The 19,403-nt window shown below is 46.6% G+C and overlaps 1 protein-coding gene across 4 annotated transcripts in view; it reads left to right on the forward strand.

Moving 5' to 3' along the window:
• Positions 1 to 19,403, forward strand: part of arhgef3 (Rho guanine nucleotide exchange factor (GEF) 3) — a 66,849-nt gene that overhangs the window by 25,218 nt on the left and 22,228 nt on the right. For 3 of the 4 annotated variants that reach the window (XM_018725846.2, XM_018725847.2, XM_018725845.2), the window contains one exon: positions 4,946 to 5,008. In XM_018725846.2, coding sequence (XP_018581362.1) covers positions 4,946 to 5,008 — 63 coding nt within the window. Of the gene's footprint in view, positions 1 to 89; positions 476 to 4,945; positions 5,009 to 19,403 lie in introns of those variants that run through there. The other variant, XM_018725849.2, reaches the window with a different exon arrangement.

A 19,403-nucleotide genomic window follows, 5' to 3' on the forward strand; every position in this document is an offset into this window, starting at 1 on the left:
TTGCGTAAACGTTTTCTCGTGGAGCTGAGCGTTTGGAAAAGCCTGCCAGGTGATGTCGAAGCAGACGTCACGCGCGGGCCAGGCCGCGCGCTGGGGAGTCTCTTGTGACCGACGTGCGATGTGCAGTCGCGGTGTCTTGGCTCCCTGCGAAGGGGAACGCCTCCGGCGCGAGCGACAAAGCAGCGAGCGGCGGACGGCGAGAAGCACGGCTGTTTGAGAGCGGTGGCCCCTCGACCTGCAGCGCAGCCACCGCGCAGCTTCCCCCCCCCTCCACATCCTGTTGTGGACGCAGGACGGCAGCACGCCGGCCTCCCCGCGCCGCCCGCCCCCTCGTCCTCCCGCGCGGCTCCGCTCGAACCGGGCTGGCTCGTACCTTCTCCGTCCAGGGCGTACCGGGTGTCGGACGGACTCCGCACGTAGCCGATCTGCCCCCGCTGTCCCGATGGTGGGCTGCTGTCTCTTCGTTCAGCACAGGGTGAGTGAGGCGCGGTCCCGGCTCACCGAAGCGGAGGGGTTAAAAAAAAAAAAAAAGGATGCGTGTGCAGCGGCTCTGTCACGCTATGCTTGTCTCTTACGGGAGACGAGAACTTTTGGTTTCCCGGGTAACTGATCGATGTCTTCATCCGAGACATTACATGTGAACGGTAGCATTAACTGTATCCGGCGAGTCTTCTGCGTTTGGCAATGCTCGTTTTTTAACCCTCGGAATTGGTCTTGCGAAGCTGAGGAAGGAGAAGATGCATTTTGATACTAATGCGCTGGTTACTGAAGTTGCGCTGAAGTTTTGTGCACGTTTAAGTAGCTATCTCATATTCCCTGAATGCAGTCATCATATTGACATGTGGTTTTTTTTTTTTGTGCCATCATAACATTTCTGGATTAGTAGAAGGAAGGGAACCATGTGCAGACCATCTCTGCATAAAGGCTGTGAAAACTGTGTGTTTCAAACAGACAGGGCTGTTGTGGCAATACACATTTTCCAGCTGTATTGTTATACAGGAGTAAACATGGTATTTTGGTTGGAGGAGAACACGTGCTTTGAAATATTTTGGCAAATTTCGAAATGCTAATGTCTATGTAAAGTTCAGTGTGTGTTTTTATATATATATATATATATATATATATGTGTGTGTGTGTGTGTGTGTGTGTGTGTGTGTAGGAATATGAATCACTATATATATAATATATATACTGATACCCATAGCCCCATGGTGCAGTTTGAGAATGATCGTATCATGACATCGAGTAGATGAAGCGGTGGCCGATGAAGTCACGTGGGAAACTCAGCAGAGCGGTCTGTGATCTTCCTGCAACCACCGCCACTGAATACAGCTGGAAGAGGTTGCATTTCTGTAAAAGGAGCTCGATTGTTATACTTGGTGTTTGAGCTCTTGCGTGCCGTAAACACCTGCCCTGGTTAGAGCGAGCGACATCCGTCGGTTAGAGCCCAGAACGCATTCCGGACATCTTACCGTGTCGGGTCGGAGCGTTGGCGATATCGTCCTGTGGTATTCGAACGAGGAGGGGCAAACGATAAGGAGTCTCGCTGTCGCCTTCTGGGTTTCGGTGGATGTCTCAAAGGGTCGCGCACTAGTTCACCTGCGCTCTGATGTGGTGGGCCGAGAAGACTTAAGAGCCACTTTCACTGCAACAAGTTGCAGATTTCTCCGAAACGGCCTGCGTGTGAGAGCGACCTTTCTCCGAATTAACGGCGCCAACCGAAATGTGCCTGATGAGTCAGCCCTGTACCTGTGCGCGGTTTCGCTTTGAATGGATCGCCGTTACTTTCCGCGTGCTTAAAATAGGGAAGGCATAAACTGCAGGATGCGCAAGTGTGCGGCGTGGTGTCGTAAACACTCGGACGGCAAAACAAGGAGCGAAAAATAACTTTACAGAAAAGCCACAGGAGCTGTGAGCAAATACACGACACCTTTTAAAGGAAACAACAGGTTAAACGCAGTTGAGCCTCTACTGTATGTCTCTGTGCCGTTTTAACCCTGTGCTGTGAAACCAATAAAATAAATAAAACTAGTTCAGATTTACACATAATTAATAAATAAGGGGTATCGAGCGGCAGTTTTTACCGATATGTCCGACGTTCATCGATCAAGTTAGGTGCGCAAAACGCAGGATAGATGAATCCTGATGACCTCCTACCAATTTTTTTCTTTGTTTTTTTAAGAATAAGGTACACAAACAAACAATGACATACAATGCCGGAGCAGCGGCTGCGTAAAGGCCTATCTGGGGAAGATCATGGAGTTACGGTGCGTGAACTTTTACCCCACGCATGAGCTGGGGAGATCTTGGGCAAAGTGAGTCTGGAAAAGGTGAGTTTTCAGACCCTCCTTGAAAGTAGACAGAGTTTCAGCAGTTCTGAGTGAGAAGGGGAGGTCGTTCCATCGCAACGGAGCCAGAACCGAGAACCTCCGTGTTTTTCCTAAACCCTTTCGCTGTACATAAAAAAAAATCGATTTCGATGTAGATTCGACGTATGATGGATAATGTGTGACGATGGGCAGCCGGTAGCATGATGGTTACAGCCACCGCCGAAGGACTCGGAGGTTGCACGCGTACATCCCACCTCCTGCCGTAATAGCCTTGAACAAGGTACTTACCCTGAATTGCTCTAGTAAAAATGACTAAGCCATATAAATGGGTAAAGCATAGCGAGTGCTTTAACAATCCAAGTCACTTTAGGGGAGAGCGTCTCACAGTGTAAACGTACACGATGCACTACTTGTCAGTTGTGGCCAGAGGCCCTCTTGTGGTCGAGCGCTTGTTCCCTTGTGCCGCTGATCTGCCGAGGGAGAAGCGTAACTGGCCGGGGGGCTTTCGGGCAGTTGCATGACTGTGTCTGAAGTGCTCACGAGTGACTGTTTTCCCCCTCCAATCAGTGCTGGCTTCAGCTCTACGTCAGCAACGTGCACAGAAATCTGAGCTTTTACAGAGTCACGGATTGCAGGAGAGCGCGGTCTCTTCTGTTTTCCAGCATAGATCAGTCATGGTGAACAGCTCGCTGTGGTTCTGTCAGAAGGTAAAGATTGTTAAGGCAATTTTCTGTGTCTCAACTATAACTGTCAAAGTTTTGCTATGGTTAATTTTGGGAGAATAATTATCTGGACACACACACACACACACACACACACGCACGCACACCATCTGAAACCGCTTGTCCCATACGGGGTCGCGGGGAGCCGGAGCCTAACCCGGCAACACAGGGCGTGAGGCTGGAGGGGGAGGGGACACACCCAGGACGGGACGCCAGTCCGTCGCAAGGCACCCCAAGCGGGATTCGAACCCCAGACCCACCGGAGAGCAGGACCCGGTCAAACCCACTGCGCCACCGCCCCCTCTCATAATTATCTGCAGTTAGTGTAAAATACTAAAACCCAGAAATCTGCAGCAGCCAAGTATGTGCTGCTGAAAGATCCTAAATACAGGATCAAATGAATGAATATATAAGTGCATATCGTTCCATAAAATGCAGGCAGCGCTTTCTAACAAAGGACATAAAAACTGCATTTGGGCAAAACCTCTCTTTGTTGTGGTTCCAGCAAGTTTTTCGGAAATCATGATACTTGTTGACCACCCAGCAGCAGAAACACGTGTTTCCATTTAAATTTCTTTTTTGAATTAGGTACAAATGAGCAAATGGAGCTATTCTTCGCCTCTTTATTGTACAGATTTTCTTTTGTCTTCGTGTCTTAATTATTGTACTTCATTTGCAACTTGAACAGCCTTCTGAAATCGCAATGATGGCTTTTATTCAATGACAGAATAAAACAAAACAAATTTTGCGTCTGTAGCTCGGCACCCCATTTGTAGTCCATCTGTAATAATGGCGCGGAATATGGATAAATGGAGAATCGCTTCAGTGCTGCACAGGGGTTGTGATTTTCAGGCCCCGTGGAGGGACATGTCCGTTGACTCTTCTAGAGGAAACTTCAGTCTTGAGCTAAATGCAAGTGTGCGGTGCATTGCAAAAGGCGCGCCGCTGTCACGCCCCCGGGAACGAGCGGAGCGGCAACACCCGTGACTTCTTGATGACACCCGGGATAAAAGGAGCTCCGTGTCGGCGAGATAACGCGGATTCTTGCAAACGCCCTCGCGGTTTCAGCGGGTTCCCTATCCTGAGCCTACGACTTCTCCTCCTGATCCCTGGCCTTTGCCTGTTTCCTGACTATCGAGTTTGTCTTGCCCTCGTCGTGAAGTTCGCGCCTCGAAGACCTTTTGCCTGTCATTGACCTTGATCCCGTCTTGCCCCTCGAACCTGGAAAAAGAATAAAACCAACCCGCGCTCGGGTTCGCAACCTAGCTGTCCGTCTCCAGGTCGCCCGTTGCCATGACGACCACATTATTACAGTGTAAATCTTACTAGAGTGAGTACACCCCTCACATGCAGCGTCCCACCAGACATGAAGAAGCAGTCAAAAACACCTTTTTAAATTTTTTTTTTTGCTTTTTTTTTCATAATCAGCATGTCAGAATATGACACCCATACCTTTAAAGGCTGTGATAATCGTAACCTTAACATTTTAAGCCGCTTTGGAAAAAAGGCGTCAGCCAAATGAATAAATGCGATGAATAAACGTAAATGTAATCTTTCAAGATCATTCCCATCACCGAGTTCGGCATTTTTATAATTGCCTTCTCAAAGGTTTTTCCTCGACCGAGGCGTTGCATTGTTCGCGGACGGCATCACTGGAGACAAATCTCTAAGGTGACGTCATCGGTGGCGATTAGCTTTGTGTCTCTGGGTGTCTTTGCAAACAGCCCTTGTGCGTTTAGCTGTCTTTTGTTAGATAAAGCAATTGAAAATGTTGACATTGCTTGGCTCAGAGTTCCAGGAGGAGGGCAACAAATTACTAAGAGCGAGGCGAGCCGAGGTGGACCCAGCGCCTCGGACTCAGTGTTTAGTTATGTCTGTGTTTTGTCTTTGCAGAAGAAGCGGAAGCAGAGGAAGAGAGATGCAGACTCGCTCAGCCTGTGCAGTCTGGACATCAATGTGAGTATAAACTTTTAAAGACCCACTTTTTTTCTTTTTTTTTCTTTTTTTTGCTGATTCTAGCTGGAAAGCAGCCGGGCTGCGTCATCATGCCGTCTGCTCCTAGAGTACATCTTCCATACCTCCTTCGTGTACGGAAGATCTCGTCAGTTCCCGTTTATTGAACACCAAGCGTTGGGTTTAAAGATCTATCATGTCTTTTACGATGGCCCGAAGCGTTATCCCCAGGCACGCAACAAAGGGCTTGCTTAAAAAGCCATTTTATTTTGTGTAATCTGTGGAGAGAACCGGGAAGTTCAGAAAAAGAGCAGTCGATTTTATCTTCCCTAAAGAGCCTGACAGTTTGATAACTGTCGCAAAGTCCTTAGTATTTCCACACACTTCTTCAGCGCGGCTCGAAATATATAAAGTGACCTTAATGAACTGTGTGTATTCGGCAGGAGTGCCCTGTCGCTCCGTGTTGCGTAACGCTGCAAATGTGTTGCTCTCGGTAAAGTTTTTCAGTTTTTTTTTTTTTTTTTTTTTTTTGTCTCCGAGGAATGTATCGATAAGCTTCGTTTATGGGTTTAGTGGGATTTCGAACTAGATGAGCGGAATATTAATCGTTTTTCCGTATCTTGGTTTGCTTAATGGACAAAGATTCGTCTCTGTGTAGACATCGTACGCTGTGGGCCCGTGTGATTTCCAGACTGCACACGCTGCGCCTTTGGCGGTGTCTGTAGGGCTGTATCCGGCGTGTCCGAACAGAAACGCCCTGGAATCCGCTTCGTGGAAACATCATCCCATTTTTCAGCAAAATTCCGAAATGTCCAGTAGGTTCATTACAAAGCACCAATTACGTTTACGTTACTTCATTTAGCAGACGCTTTTTCTCCAAAGCGACTTCCGATGAACACTATGTAGTGTTACCAGCCCACCAGGTCACTCATCGATACATCAGTGGAACACACTCTCTCTGTCACTCACACGCTATGGGGGAACCTGAACCATGTGTCTTTGGACTGTGGGAGGAAACCAGAGCACCCGGAGGAAACCCACACGGACACGGGGAGAACATGCAAACTCCGCACAGACTGAGTGGGGATCGATACCCGCTACTTGCGGTATCACCGTGCCTAATTAGATGCGTTTGTGACAGCCTAGCAAGGACACAACTTGGGGAAACTGTTGCACTGAATTTACTTCACTGAAACTTGATTGCCTTCACGCAGAATTGTCTCATCGATAGCAATAGCATAGCAATATTTTTCTGTTATTTTATTTTTGATTTTATCTGAGACAGTGGGTAAACTAGCAGCTGTCTCGGGACTCGGGATCGAACCCCACCTGCTGTTGTACCCTTGAGCAAAGTACTTACCCTGAATTGCTACAGTAAGAATTACCCAGCTCAGTGAATGGGTGAATAATTCTTGGTAGCTTAACATTGTAAGTTAGTTTGGATAAAGCATTGGCAAAATGAATACATATAAAGTACTTTATCATAAACTGCTCCAGTAAAATCAAGGTAATCCGAAGCTGCTTTGGAGAAAAACATCAGGTAAATGTAACCGTTGTTTGGTTATATAGTGGTATTTTGAAAACAAGCCTGTTCTTGACAGACCCCCCCCCCCCCCCCCAAAGCCCATAGATATGGACCCCAGGTCGAGAACTTCTGCAACAGTGTACACTGATGTCTCTGCCTGGTGTCTTCCAGTCCCCCGTCTCCTCCTCCTAGTTAAGAGCTAAAATTTGCTAAGATGAAAACGCACATCATCATGTCTATTGATCTAATAAACATAAAACCGTAGAATGATGTCCACTTACTGTATAACTGGCACTGCCACGGACGGGGATGCGACGGCGGACACTTTTGGTTTTATATATTGGGGTTTGTCTTAAATTTGTCATTTACCGTTGTGTTTAAAATAAAGTGCCGTGAGAACGGTCATCACTGTAGCATCAGCCTACTGTTTGTGTATTCCGTTGGCATGACAAAAGCTGAAACTGATTTATTGTCCCCCAGTGTCCCTCAGAACGAAATCTTTACGTCGTTGAAATAATATGCTCCCATTTGCGTGCCACAGATCCGTACATGTTCACGTATGTCAAATCCCACCTGCTGGGGCCACATTAGCACGATTGCCTACTGTATGCGGTGGTCCATAGTTTGAAGCCTGAGGGTGTGAGTGAACTGCAGGGACGCGCAGATGAGGCCACGTGTCAGCTCAGTGCGTGTCCCTCCAGCTCGGCGACTCGCCGGTCCATGTGCCTCTCTAAGTGGTATCGACAGAGCCAGCTGGGGTCGTTGTCCGGAGTCCGGGCCGTTCAACCACGTCCAACCCACGCTGCGACTGTTGCCTGGGATGAGAAGAAATTCTTATTGATTGCTGTCAAGGACCTATATAAAACACATCTTCATTGAACTGCACTATACACACTTCCCAAGGCATAGCGTGAAAAAACTGTCTTTACTGCAATTGCGGTAAAGAACAAGCGGCGGCAATAATAGCCAGTACAGCAAACTAGAGCTTGACCTCACTGACCACAGAGTGCGGCTGTACTTGTATAAGAAAATAAAACCGCCTGCTCAGAATGTGAAAGGAGAACGGGTAACGTTGCCGCCCGAGGTGCTCGCGCGCTACGGTTAAAAAAAAGCGTACACTTTGCCATTGAAGGGAGACCTGTTGAATACACGATGAACCATAAAGCGGCGAATGTCAGCACGCTGAGTAATGCGCTGTCTTAACAGTAGTTTTGAACGCTGCCCACAATCAGAGGTATGGCACTTAAAAAGTCAGGTTACCCCTCACTTTCCATATGAAATATAATTACAGTATTAACCTCAAAATAGCACGCTTACTCGCGACCTCATCCGATCCACTATTGTTGTTCCAAAATTTCCAATTTTCCCATTAATATATTCTCCAAAATGTTTGCCCAGCTGAGAGTTGTTGTAAAATTTAATTTAGTAAACAGCGGAGCGCTCGAATACGATGTGTCGATATTATTAGGTACCTGTACTTCGGGAAGCGGGGGGTGCGATGGCGCAGCGGGTTTCGCTGGGTCCCGCTCTCTGGCGGGTCTGGGGGTTCGAGTCCTGCTCGGGGCGCCTTGTGATGGACTGGTGTCCCGTCCGGGGTGTGCCCTGGCGTGACCCTGCTTGAGAGAAGCTGTTTCAAAATGTGTGTGTGTGTGTGTGTGTGTGTGTGTGTGTGTGTGTATTTAGGGAAGAGTTTTTTTAATAAAAAAAAAAAAGAAAAAACCTAAATTTAAGTAGTTAGGCCGCCAGGTCCTAGGAAAATGTTGATGCAAGTGGAAACCGCTAATGTGGGTTTTCGCCCAAAATGCTCAGTGGGCGTCAACATGCGGCGTTAAGGTGTGGTGATTAGTACGACCATGGAACACGGCGACCCGTCAGCTTTCCGTCGTCCCTGTAGACGACGGCCTCGACGGCAGCGAAGAGCTACTGAATCACGGGATGCAGACGAAGCGGCTGGCGTGTCATCGTGTTTTTGCCGAGTTCCTCGGGCTGTCGTCCCGCCTTCGCGTGGCCGTTTGTTAAGGATGCGGCGCGGCAAACGTTTCATCTCCACTCGGGAATTAGACGCGCGTCTCCTCTTCCGTGCCGGATTTGCACACGGGTGCGGAAGGGTGTTACGTGCAAGCTCCGTAAGATCCTAAGATGTTCCGACTGCCTCTCACAATGACCAGGTAAAGGAAACTGAATGCATTATAAGGCCGCGAAAACAGCACGTTAGCGGCCGGTCGGCTGAGCGCGTCGCTAAACAAAAGCACGGCGTTGCAGTCTAAATAAAGTTAAGATTACACGGAAATCCTTTGTTTTTCCTGAGATATCTGGATGTTTTCCATGTGAATATTTGATCTCAAAATATTTTTGTACTATTTTTGCGCAGGAAAGTGGCGGGACGCGTACCAAATAACGTTGCGCCTAAGGCTGTATGTACAAGGTGTTGTCTGCTCACAAAGTGATATAATCATTTTGTCAATAGATGGCTTATGATTCAAAACTGATTTATGCTGATACGGTCATTCACATGAAATCATCTTGAAAGATAAACTTGCTGCCAGGGCTGTCCTGATTTACATATCCGTTAAAAAGGTTACTTTACATAAAGAAGGCATAAAAGCAAAGAGCATTTCATTTATTCACTATTTACATGAACGTTCTCTTATCTGGATATATAAAAAGGGTGCATCTTTTTATATGTGATATTCAATTTGTTTTGACTCATTAAGGCATGTGAGAATAAGTTACTAGAAGAGAGAAGAAAAAGGCATGGAAAATGTCATTCTCACTGACAGAGATTTGTATCTTACAGATCTTTTAAGCGCGGGGGTACGGTGGTGCAGTGGTGCAGTGGGTTGGACCAGGTCCTGCTTTCCAGTGGGTCTGGGGTTCGAGTCCCGCTTGGGGTGCCTTGTGATGGACTGGCGTCCTGTCCGGGGTGTGTCCCCTCCCCCTCCGGCCTTACGCCCTGTGTTGCCGGATTAGGCTCCGGCTCCCCTGCAACCCCATATGGGACAAGCGGTTCAGAAAGTGTGTGTGTGTGTGTGTGTGTGAGAGAGAGAGAGTGAGATCTTTAAGTGTGTATTCTCTCTCTCTCACACACGGATGCACAGAGCGAGAAGCTATAGAAATACAACAGCTGTTCCTGACAGCTGGTCAAACAGAAAGTACAACGAAGGAAAAGCAAAAATGAACACAGAGCTATGGAATCATAGGTGGAATGAACAGAAATTCACTATTTCTCTGCACATGTCAAATTGAATTTTTTTACATTGTGACATAATACGGAATTTTACAGGGCAGGTTATGCAAGGTACTTTTTCCTGCCTCTTTTGTGGCTTTCAACTAGGAGACGCAGGGCACCTCTCAAATTCTGCAAATGCGTGCAATATTTCAGATGTATTTTTGAATAAACCTTGAAATGGATTGCGAGAACATCCGTGTCAGAGCTTGATTCCGCACTTGACACGTGTTCTTTTTGTTTTCATTGTAGTTGGTGGGCCACATTTGGCTAGCAATAAAGCGGAGCAGTGTCTTTGTTTCCGTCTGTATGTTTATAAATATAGTGGTGCCTTCATACTCTTGCTGTAGTCACATGTGTCTGTGCTGAGAAGATAAAGCACGAATAATCTTCCGCGCCACCGGGAAAGTGTCGAGTGCGGACGGTGGGAGACTCCCACAGCTGTTTTTTTTTTCTTCACCGCACCTTTTGTTCTCCTGTTGTTTAGTTTCTCACATCCCAGGCGTATGGCCTTGCATGGTAAAACGGGAGTGAAGCCACCAGTGGCGCGTTGAGCGGTGATACGCGAGGCCGTCGCTACGGTCCCCCAGTTACAAGAGAGGAACCTGAAAAGGCTTTTTATTAAGCATTATTTATCTGACACTTTTGTGTAAAGCAACTTATAATGTTAGGTTTGTATAATAATCCGTTATCCAGGTGCGTAATTTATACTGGAGCATTTCAGGGCATGAACTTTGCTCAAGGGTACTAGAGCACAAGCAGGGATGGATGTGAACCAAGGCTTTTCAGATACAGTACAAAGGCCCCAACCACTATACCCACTGCATGTTATACTGCCATCTCATTGATATAATTTTGCATCACTGCATTATTTTATAGAAGAAATTATGGATGGATGTGCCATCGAATGGAGCCCAGCCCACGGAGACCACTCGCGTGGATTCCAAGGGAAGGGAGGAACGGGACCGGTTTTCCAGTGACGCCTTCCGTGTGCGTCTGGGAGGGCGCAAACACGGGGAGAAACATGGAAATTGCACACTCCCTGGGCTGGGCTCGAATCCCACACCCAGCAAGCATCTCAAGAGTGGTGATTCACCATCTTTATCCCCTGTAGAAATAATTATACTTTGAGTCAATGTATGTCACAATCAAAATGTGAATTTTTTCTATGATATGGACTTATATAAATACACACACACACTTTCTAAACCACTTGTCCCATACGGGGTCGCGGGGAGCCGGAGCCTAACCCGGCAACTCAGGGCATAAGGCTGGAGGGGGAAGGGACACACCTAGGACGGGACGCCAGTCCATCTCAAGGCACCCCAAGCGGGACTCGAACCCCAGACCCACCGGAGAGCAGGACCCAGTCCAACCCACTGCGCCACCACGCCCCCCTATTTATATAAATATTGCAAAGTATATTTCTTTTCATGTCTGTAAATGGGAAACCAGTATGTACTGTATACTTCAATGTGCACCAGTCTTTTGCTGTAAGGCTGACACAAAGAATCTAAGACCTAACCTCACTGGTACTATGAATTGAGTTAGCCGTTTTGCATAACATGGTGTTAGGGATTACGAAGGGTTCTTAATGATTCTCAGATTTGCAGTGCAATAAATTCGCAAATCATTTATACTTGCAGTTCTGCGTGCAGCGTGATCGTGCCTTACCGCCAAAACCCTGCAAGACGTTTAGCAGCGTATAAAATTCCTTAAGTTGTACTCATGGGGACATCTTTTATTTATTTAGCTGATGGTTTTCTCCAAAGCGACTTACACTGTTAAGCTACCTGCAACAGTTTATCCATTTATACAGCTGGGTTTTTTTTTTTTTTAATTGGAGCAACTCAGGGTAAGTAACTTGCTCAAGGGTACTACAGCAGCAGCTGAGATTTAAACTTGCAACCTCTTAGTCCAAAGGCCACAGCTTTACCCACTAGACTACCTGCTGCCTCACCTTTTATACCCGCTTTGCATAATAAAGAAAAGAGGCCTGGGCGAAAGTAAGTTCTCCCACGGTCCTTTCACCATCTCCTGCCACGTGTCATGTAGATGAGCGGCTGGGATGTCAACCTCCATCAAAGCTCTGCGTTGTTCCGCCACACACTTTGCTGTACTGTCTGTTTTCCAAAAAAGAACAAACCGTTTGCCTGTCGTGTGAGCTGCGAGGGAGGGGCCCGCAAACCCCCGAAGCGGCGCTCAGGTTTCCTGCTGTTTTGTCTCCGTGCGGACCGCGTGCCAGACGGGAAGCCAAGGGCGAGTCCCCTCCCTCCTCAGCCTAGGGAGACACGTGTCATTCTTGTTCTCCTCATTACAGGCAGTACTTGGCCAGGCGTGCGCTCTCGGGTCGTGGCAGGACCGACTCCGAAAAGCCACCGGAGATGGAAATGTCGGCCGCTCTGCGGTCGGCGGACATCGCGCCGCCGAACGACACGTGGCTGCGCATCGGTAGCGTGTTTCCGAAACTCAGCAGCGCAGCTTAGGTTAGGACCTCACAGACAGCAGGAATGGTGTATTCTTGTAGTCCTGTCTTTTTAGCCAACAGACTAATCTCCATTAAACCCAAAAATGTTGAAATAGAAACAGATGAGACATTTCAAGAAGAATTTATACTGACAGCCTGGAGGGCAGCCATCGTACCACTTATGCTAAAATCAACAGAACTATGTCGCACTTTTTGTAAAAACTCCCTACATGTTACCCTGGAAGTACACAAGGAAGCTAAGCTCATCAGGTTATGATTAAGCAGCTTCTTAAATACAGTATATGGCATGACTTCTAAAAATTGATTCCCATGCTTCGCCAAACAGAAAAGCATTCCATGAAAGGTAACATACCGAGTTTCACTATTGCATAACCCAATTTAAATTTTTATGTAACGGCAACAACCGGTGCATATTTTAAATTAAAGGAATAAGCGAACATCTGAAACAGTTCTAGGGTAAGTCCTTCGGCACTTTCCCTTTCAGGCAGATTCTCATTTGTTAAAAATAAGAGGTTCGTTATAGGCTGGATGTAAAGATTTTTTTCTTTTGGGAACAAAAATTCATACTTTATACAGATCTATTATTAGAATGTATTTTTATTGCTTTTAGAACCAGTGGAGTGCATTGTAATAGTAGGTGGTTCACAGAATATTTAGAACAGCCAATTTGTCTGCTGACCAAAAAACTGAGAAATGCTGATCTAACCCGACTCATCTCTATTTTTAGAACGTATTTTCGGGCAGTGTGGGTTACATACTTTTCAGCACTTGCATTTCTACGCAGGTGGGTCGCCGTTTTTTTTGTTCCGATGCTGAATGCGTGCTATCCTGTCCAAGCGGAAGCCTAAAATTAGACGCAAGATGGCATTATATAAATACATTTGGCAAAAGCGTCACTGTTCGGGCAAGATAGAATTCCCAGGTGGCGTGAGCGTTTGTCCAGATTTTACAAATACGGAACGTATTGATGCGAAGACCAAACGGATCAACTGTCTAAATGAGGCTGTTGGCTTAGTTGTATTTGCAACGGTGAGTCCCGGTCGGCGTGGATATGGGAGCCCCGAGGCGGAAGAGACCCATGCTGTGGCAGGCCTTCCCGAGAGAGAGCGGGCCGGGCTTTCGCTGGGACTCGGTAGATGGGCCTGTCGGCGACGTTGTGCGAGTTGGCGGCCAGGTGTGCGGGTCAGACCCAGGTAAGGAGAAAGCCATCTGCACCACCTCTCCTCACGGGTCTTTTAACGAAGGGAAATTGCATGTTATCGTGGTCGCCGTCAGTCAGCACCGGGACAGCATTCCCGGGGCTAGCGTGCGAGGACGATTCCCGGCCGCCTTGCTCATCGCGCCCCCAAGGGGGAATGGCTCACTCCCCTTCGCATAAACAGTGCGGGGCTTGTTGCAGCAGGATGAGAAGGAGAAATCGCTTGTGTTTGCGGTCGAGTGTCTGCTGAGCTGTCGGAATCCTCCTCCTCTACGCTGACTGCTCCAGCAGCCACTCTCAAACCCAGCGGACGGAGATAGAGGCTGACATCACCATCGGCACGGCCCGACTCTCCCGCGTGACACATTTTACCGGTCATCGTTCAAAAATAATCTTTTATAAGTACATTGTGTGCGTCTGAAGTCACTGGCCATCGGTTATGCGCTAAAGAGGGAGAGGTACTTGAGCACTGAGGAAGTTCAAATACTGGACCAAGAAAAATAATATGAAGTGCTGAGTGTTGTCATAAACTCATCTTTCCTCTGTAACACACACACACACACACACTGTCTGAAACCGCTTGTCCCGAGGGGGGTCGCTGCGAACCGGAGCCTAACCCGGCAACACGGGGCGCAAGGCCGGAGGGGGAGGGGACGCACCCCGGACGGGACGCCAGTCCATCGCAAGGCACCCCAAGCGGGACTCGAACCCCAGACCCGCCAAACAGCAGGACCCGGCCAAACCCGCTGCGCCCCCCTCCTTTATAACAAAAGATGGGATATCACCGGTAGAAGCACCTACTCCTTTGTGAATTTGTGTAATCGGAATTCTTGCATTAAACTTGTCAGCCTGGACAGAAACGGTTTCGATCTGGGGACAATGACTGACATGGATCACTTTCAGCCTTTACTGTAAATTTTGTAGGAATGTCTTGTTCCTCACTCTGGTGTAGAACAGCACAAGCTTCTTTCATAGCATAGTATATTTTGAAAGGTGTTCTTAACAGGAATTGGGGAGAATGAGAGGTTTAAGCAGACAGCAGAAGAGGGCAAAGGGGGCCTTCGGTGTAGCCTGTGACCTGACCCACTTGCTCTGTCGCCACTGTTTGATACTGCGCTGCGGCAAACTAGGCACTGTTGTTTAATGTTTTGCTTTGAATGCCATTTTGAAAGGACAACTACATCAGCACTGACCCCCCCCCCCCCCCCCCCTGCAGTGTGCCCCCCAGTAACTGCACCCCCTGCCCCATTGTGGGGGGGGGGGGGATAGGCCTTTTTCATTCATGCCTATTTCAAACCAGATCATTGTTTCTCAAACAGACCGGGGCAAAACCGCTCTCATGTTTCACCACTAAAATTCATTTTAGCAGATGTAATGAAAGTTTTAAAAAAAAAAAAAAATGGAAAGTCTTAAATTCCTACCCAAAGGAGAAATTTAATTCATACAGACACGTTTTATATGTGTATTTGTTCTCATTTTACTTCTTAACTTGTCAATGTCTCAACCCGAAAGTGGTCATAAACATTAATAGCATGAATTGGAATTTAATTTCAGTTGCGATGTTTAGCATTTTTGTCCAATTACTGAACATGGTTGTCTTTTAAGTTTTGATTTTTACTTTTTTCCTCTCGAACCAGGCTGTTGTTAGAGCTCCCAGATGTCAGAGAAAACCTTTTCAAACTCAGTAACGAAATTACAAAGTAATGCTATTAGTTGTATTTTGCTGTCTGAAGAAGATAAACCTGTTTTCTGATGCTTGTCTAGTTGTTAAAGTCCCTAATTACTTGGTGTATTAAGGCCTTGAGCATACCGCTAGTATATCTGTCACCTTTAGGAAATGTAAAGCTGAAGAGAACATTGTGCACTTACATAATGCTCCAAAGTTTCCAACCTCAGCCCGTGTGTGTGTGTGTGTGTGTGTGTGTGTGTGTGTGTGTGTGTGTGCGCGCGCGCACCTCTGTGCTCTGAGAGGCAGAATGAGCGACAGGGTTTTATTTCCAACATCAAAGCGCCCCGTCCCCCTTTTAAAGAAACGCAATACCCTCGTCATCTGGCACGCTGTGCTCTCCGCTTACTAAAGGTTAGCGCTCTCCCAGGTCGAGCTCTAATAAATGGGCCCTCCGTCTCGTGTCACCGAATGTCTCCTCCTTTTTGATAGGTGCCTTCAGAAGTCAGCAGCCTTGCAAGTGCAAGATCGCAGTGCTCTGTAGTTCCCTTCCTTACAAATATATTCATTTTCATGGAATGTTTAAGTGTATGTATTGATACATCATAATATTTAGATTCCATCATTTTTATGATTATACGAGGTTAAGTTCTGCACGCCGTAGCTTTTCTGAAGGTGAAAATAATTTCTGAATGACAATTCTGGGCACAACTGTGGCACAGCGAGCAGGAGTGCTGTCTCACAATGCCTGGGTGGTGTGAGAGGAGTGGGTGCCATGGCCGCTCAGCCTGTGTGAAGTTTGCACGTTCTTCCCGTGTCGGTGTGGGTGCTCTGGTTTCCCCCCACAGTCCAAAGACATGCTGTTCAGGTGGACTGGTGACTCTAAGTCATCCATGCTGTGTGAGTGACAGAGAGAGTGTAAGTGAGAGTGTAGTGGTGCAGGGGGTAGGCTTGCTTCCTCACAGTGCTTAGGCTGGGCGTAGGTTTGAGTCCAGCTCAGTCCGTGTAGAGTTTACATGTTCTCTCTGTGTTTTGTGTGGGTTTTCTCCAAAGACCATGTGTTCAGGTCAATTAGTGACTCTGGATTGGACATAGCATATGTCTGTTTGGCTACTCTGCGATGGACTGGTGTCCCATCTAGGGTGCACCCTTTCTGGATTGACCCAGTGGTTCCAGGCTAGACTCTGGACTGCCATAAGGACAAGGACAAGCAGTTAACATGCAGGACCATTTATATCCAGATGTGTCACGTTAGTTTTTTCATGCAAAACTGGATTTTTGTTGGAATTCTTGCGGTTTCAGTGGGAGGCCCATGAGGTCCATCAAGGTAATTACATGTTTAGTAGTGGGACCTGGGGTGGCTTTCTTCCCATATGTGCAAAAAAATGAGAACACCGACTGTTAAATGTTAACAAACCCAAACTTTTATACAACCTAGCTTTCGGTGCAGCTCCCATGTGCAAAAGTGCACCGATTGCCATACATGTAACATTGTGCATCGTTTCTCACCTCTTCCAACACAAGTTGTGTATAGTGGGCTGGAGCTGGGTGGTCCTGTCCAAACCATTATTGTAAAGTAAGGTTTAATTTCAGTTGACTTGTTTTCTTTATGTCACCAATTGATAGGTCTCTGACTTATCTCTTTGGAAAAAGCAGTTATTGAATTCTTATGTTTTCTATTTTTAGGCAGTTTGTATTCACATTTTCATCACCTGTTTGTTCTATGCATGCCATGGTGACCCGGAACTATACGGCGTTAGACCGGGAACACTCTTAATAGGATTCCACTCATTCACAGAGTAATCGTGGAGACGCTTTCACTCACAAGCGCACCCAATATGGGCAATGTAGAGTCACCAGTTCATCTGAAATGCATATCTTTAAAATATGCCAGGAAATCAGAGACAGATTCAAATGCTTAGCACAGGCACTGTGATGCACTAGGAGTTCCCACCATGCCACCCCAGCTCCATGTCACTAATTAATTTCCATACAATAGAAGAAATGCTAGTCTTGTGTTCATTCATTGACATATTTTGTATTAACTTTCGGTTACAGTCTTTCGTTATCCGTTTACTTGCTTGGTTTTCTTGTGTAAGAAGTATTCAGAAATCTAGAAATGCAGCAAATGACAAAACATTTTCTAACTAGTGGTCATTTCCTTTATAAACAGGAATGTTTAACGTGTACAGAGAACACAACCAGCGCTTTCATCACAGCCATATAAATAAATAGTGCAGATAAATGTGCAACCCGATAGGCCGACTGTTGTTTTGGACTGCATCATGGGCACCTTAAAGCGATTTGTTCCGCTTGGCCTGACCCTAAACACACACAAGATACACTAACAATACCCAGCAGCATCAGTCACTCAAACGCACCTCCACTCCTGACCCACCCAGACATTACCCATCCACTGAGATCTGTTCCAAAATCCAGTCAGTCTGCTTCATTAAGCATGTGTATCTGATTGCATCACCTTGTTCTTCCCACATAGTTTTAGCATAATCTGACCTGAGGATCTAGTGTTCTGGAATTTATAAGAATCTCTATCTGTACACTAATTACATCAGAAGATGGTGGGTTAACAAATTGTGCAACAGCAGAAGTTAGTGCAGGTATGGACAGATAAATAATTATGAAAGAGCTCTGTGGATTCGATTAAGATGCCGCTTAATTCTCATTAACTCACGAAACGCCCTCGCTCATTACAGAAATCTTTTTCTAAGCTGTTTAGAAAAATGTATAATTTTCCATTTATCCGATTAGACACGCACAAAAGAAATCATTTTGCACAATCATTTGCAGTTGAATAAATCTTATGAAGCATATAAAGGATTTCTTGATCTTCCGCTTTTAACGTCTCCGAATGCACATTGCTCATTCCACCTGTTGCTGCCTTTCATGTGAAGCAACATCATAGTTGCTGTAATGTGTTACCTCACAACATTTCTGGTACTTGAACCCAAACCTCATGCTTTTCCATCAGCTGTTCTTTGCTGGGTGTCAACTTCTGTTCTAGAGGAAACAGGATGCAATTGCTGAATCACTGACATGGTTTTATTTCTAGGGGTTCATACAGAATTTCCTGTTGCCTACGTCTGAAAATAAATGCTGTATATGTGTTCATCTAACCACATATGTGACAGTGACAGAAATTCCCAGAATCATAGTCTGTCGTACAGAAATCTGCACACGGGCTTTCATGAAATTATTTCTAACTTAGTCAGATGAGCTACCCAAAGGAAGTACCACTTTTGGATTTTCAATAAATGAGCTTTCTTGATTCCTGATGTGACCACTATGACCCCTTATAAAGGCAGGTTGTTTTTCCACATACTGTAATAAAGAGAACTAACTAATTGCAGTAGTGTACGTACTAATTTGAGCCACCATATACTGTTCAAATTTTCACTGCTGCTGGAGTACCTGCGAGGATATGTTTTAGCTTTTGGGGTGGCAAATACCCATGACCGAAAAATGTTTACTACCGAACAGGAGGCTCGTAAAGTTTAGCGTGGAAGCAGATTTGTTCTGGGAATGATCCAGGGGCCAGTGAAAAGTAACGGTTTTTGCGGTAAGTTAATTTCCGTCTCTTGGTCTTTTTGTTGGTATGAGGGAAAGCCTCGGGCCTTTATAAAGGATTAGTTTGGTTCGCAGGACACCTCTGCGAACGGGAGAACCAGTGCTTTCTTGTTTATTGCCAAAACGAAGCTAAAGTATGAGGCCTACATCCCCGCCCTCCCCACCACCACCGCACTTCCCCGGTCCGACAGGGATACAATAGCAGGAACTGCTCGTGCTCCTAGAACAAAGCCCGTGAAAACGGGGACCAGTTTCCTGAAGTCTAAAACAGGAGCCGCGCGCACAGGGAGTGTCACCTTTTTTTCTGTTAATATCCGAGCGTTCGTACAAAGAAACACCCGAGTCGGCCCAAATGGCATCCCATAATCCTCTGCTTTAAGAACACTCGACGCTTTGTAGGCTGTGGGTCGGGTATGAAAAGGCCCCCTAACCCCAGCGCACGCCGAAGAACTGAGAGGTCCTTTTTAAACGCTCTCAAGTGTCTCAGGCACTAAAACGACACTACGCAGCTAGGGCTGACAGGAGGATACTTCCCCTCCTGACAGTCAGTCACAATGAATGTAGCTTGAAACCTGTGATGTCAAAGTTCATACATGATTTAAAGCAGCTTCAATCGGTGCGCAGTCCGCAGCACACCACCACCACCTTCCCTCTGGTGCCACAAGCCACTTGGGCTTTCTTTGCCATGAAATTGTTTTCCTGATGCAACT

This window comes from Scleropages formosus, chromosome 22 (assembly GCF_900964775.1).
Source record: "Scleropages formosus chromosome 22, fSclFor1.1, whole genome shotgun sequence".
NCBI classification, from domain to species: Eukaryota; Metazoa; Chordata; class Actinopteri; order Osteoglossiformes; family Osteoglossidae; genus Scleropages; species Scleropages formosus.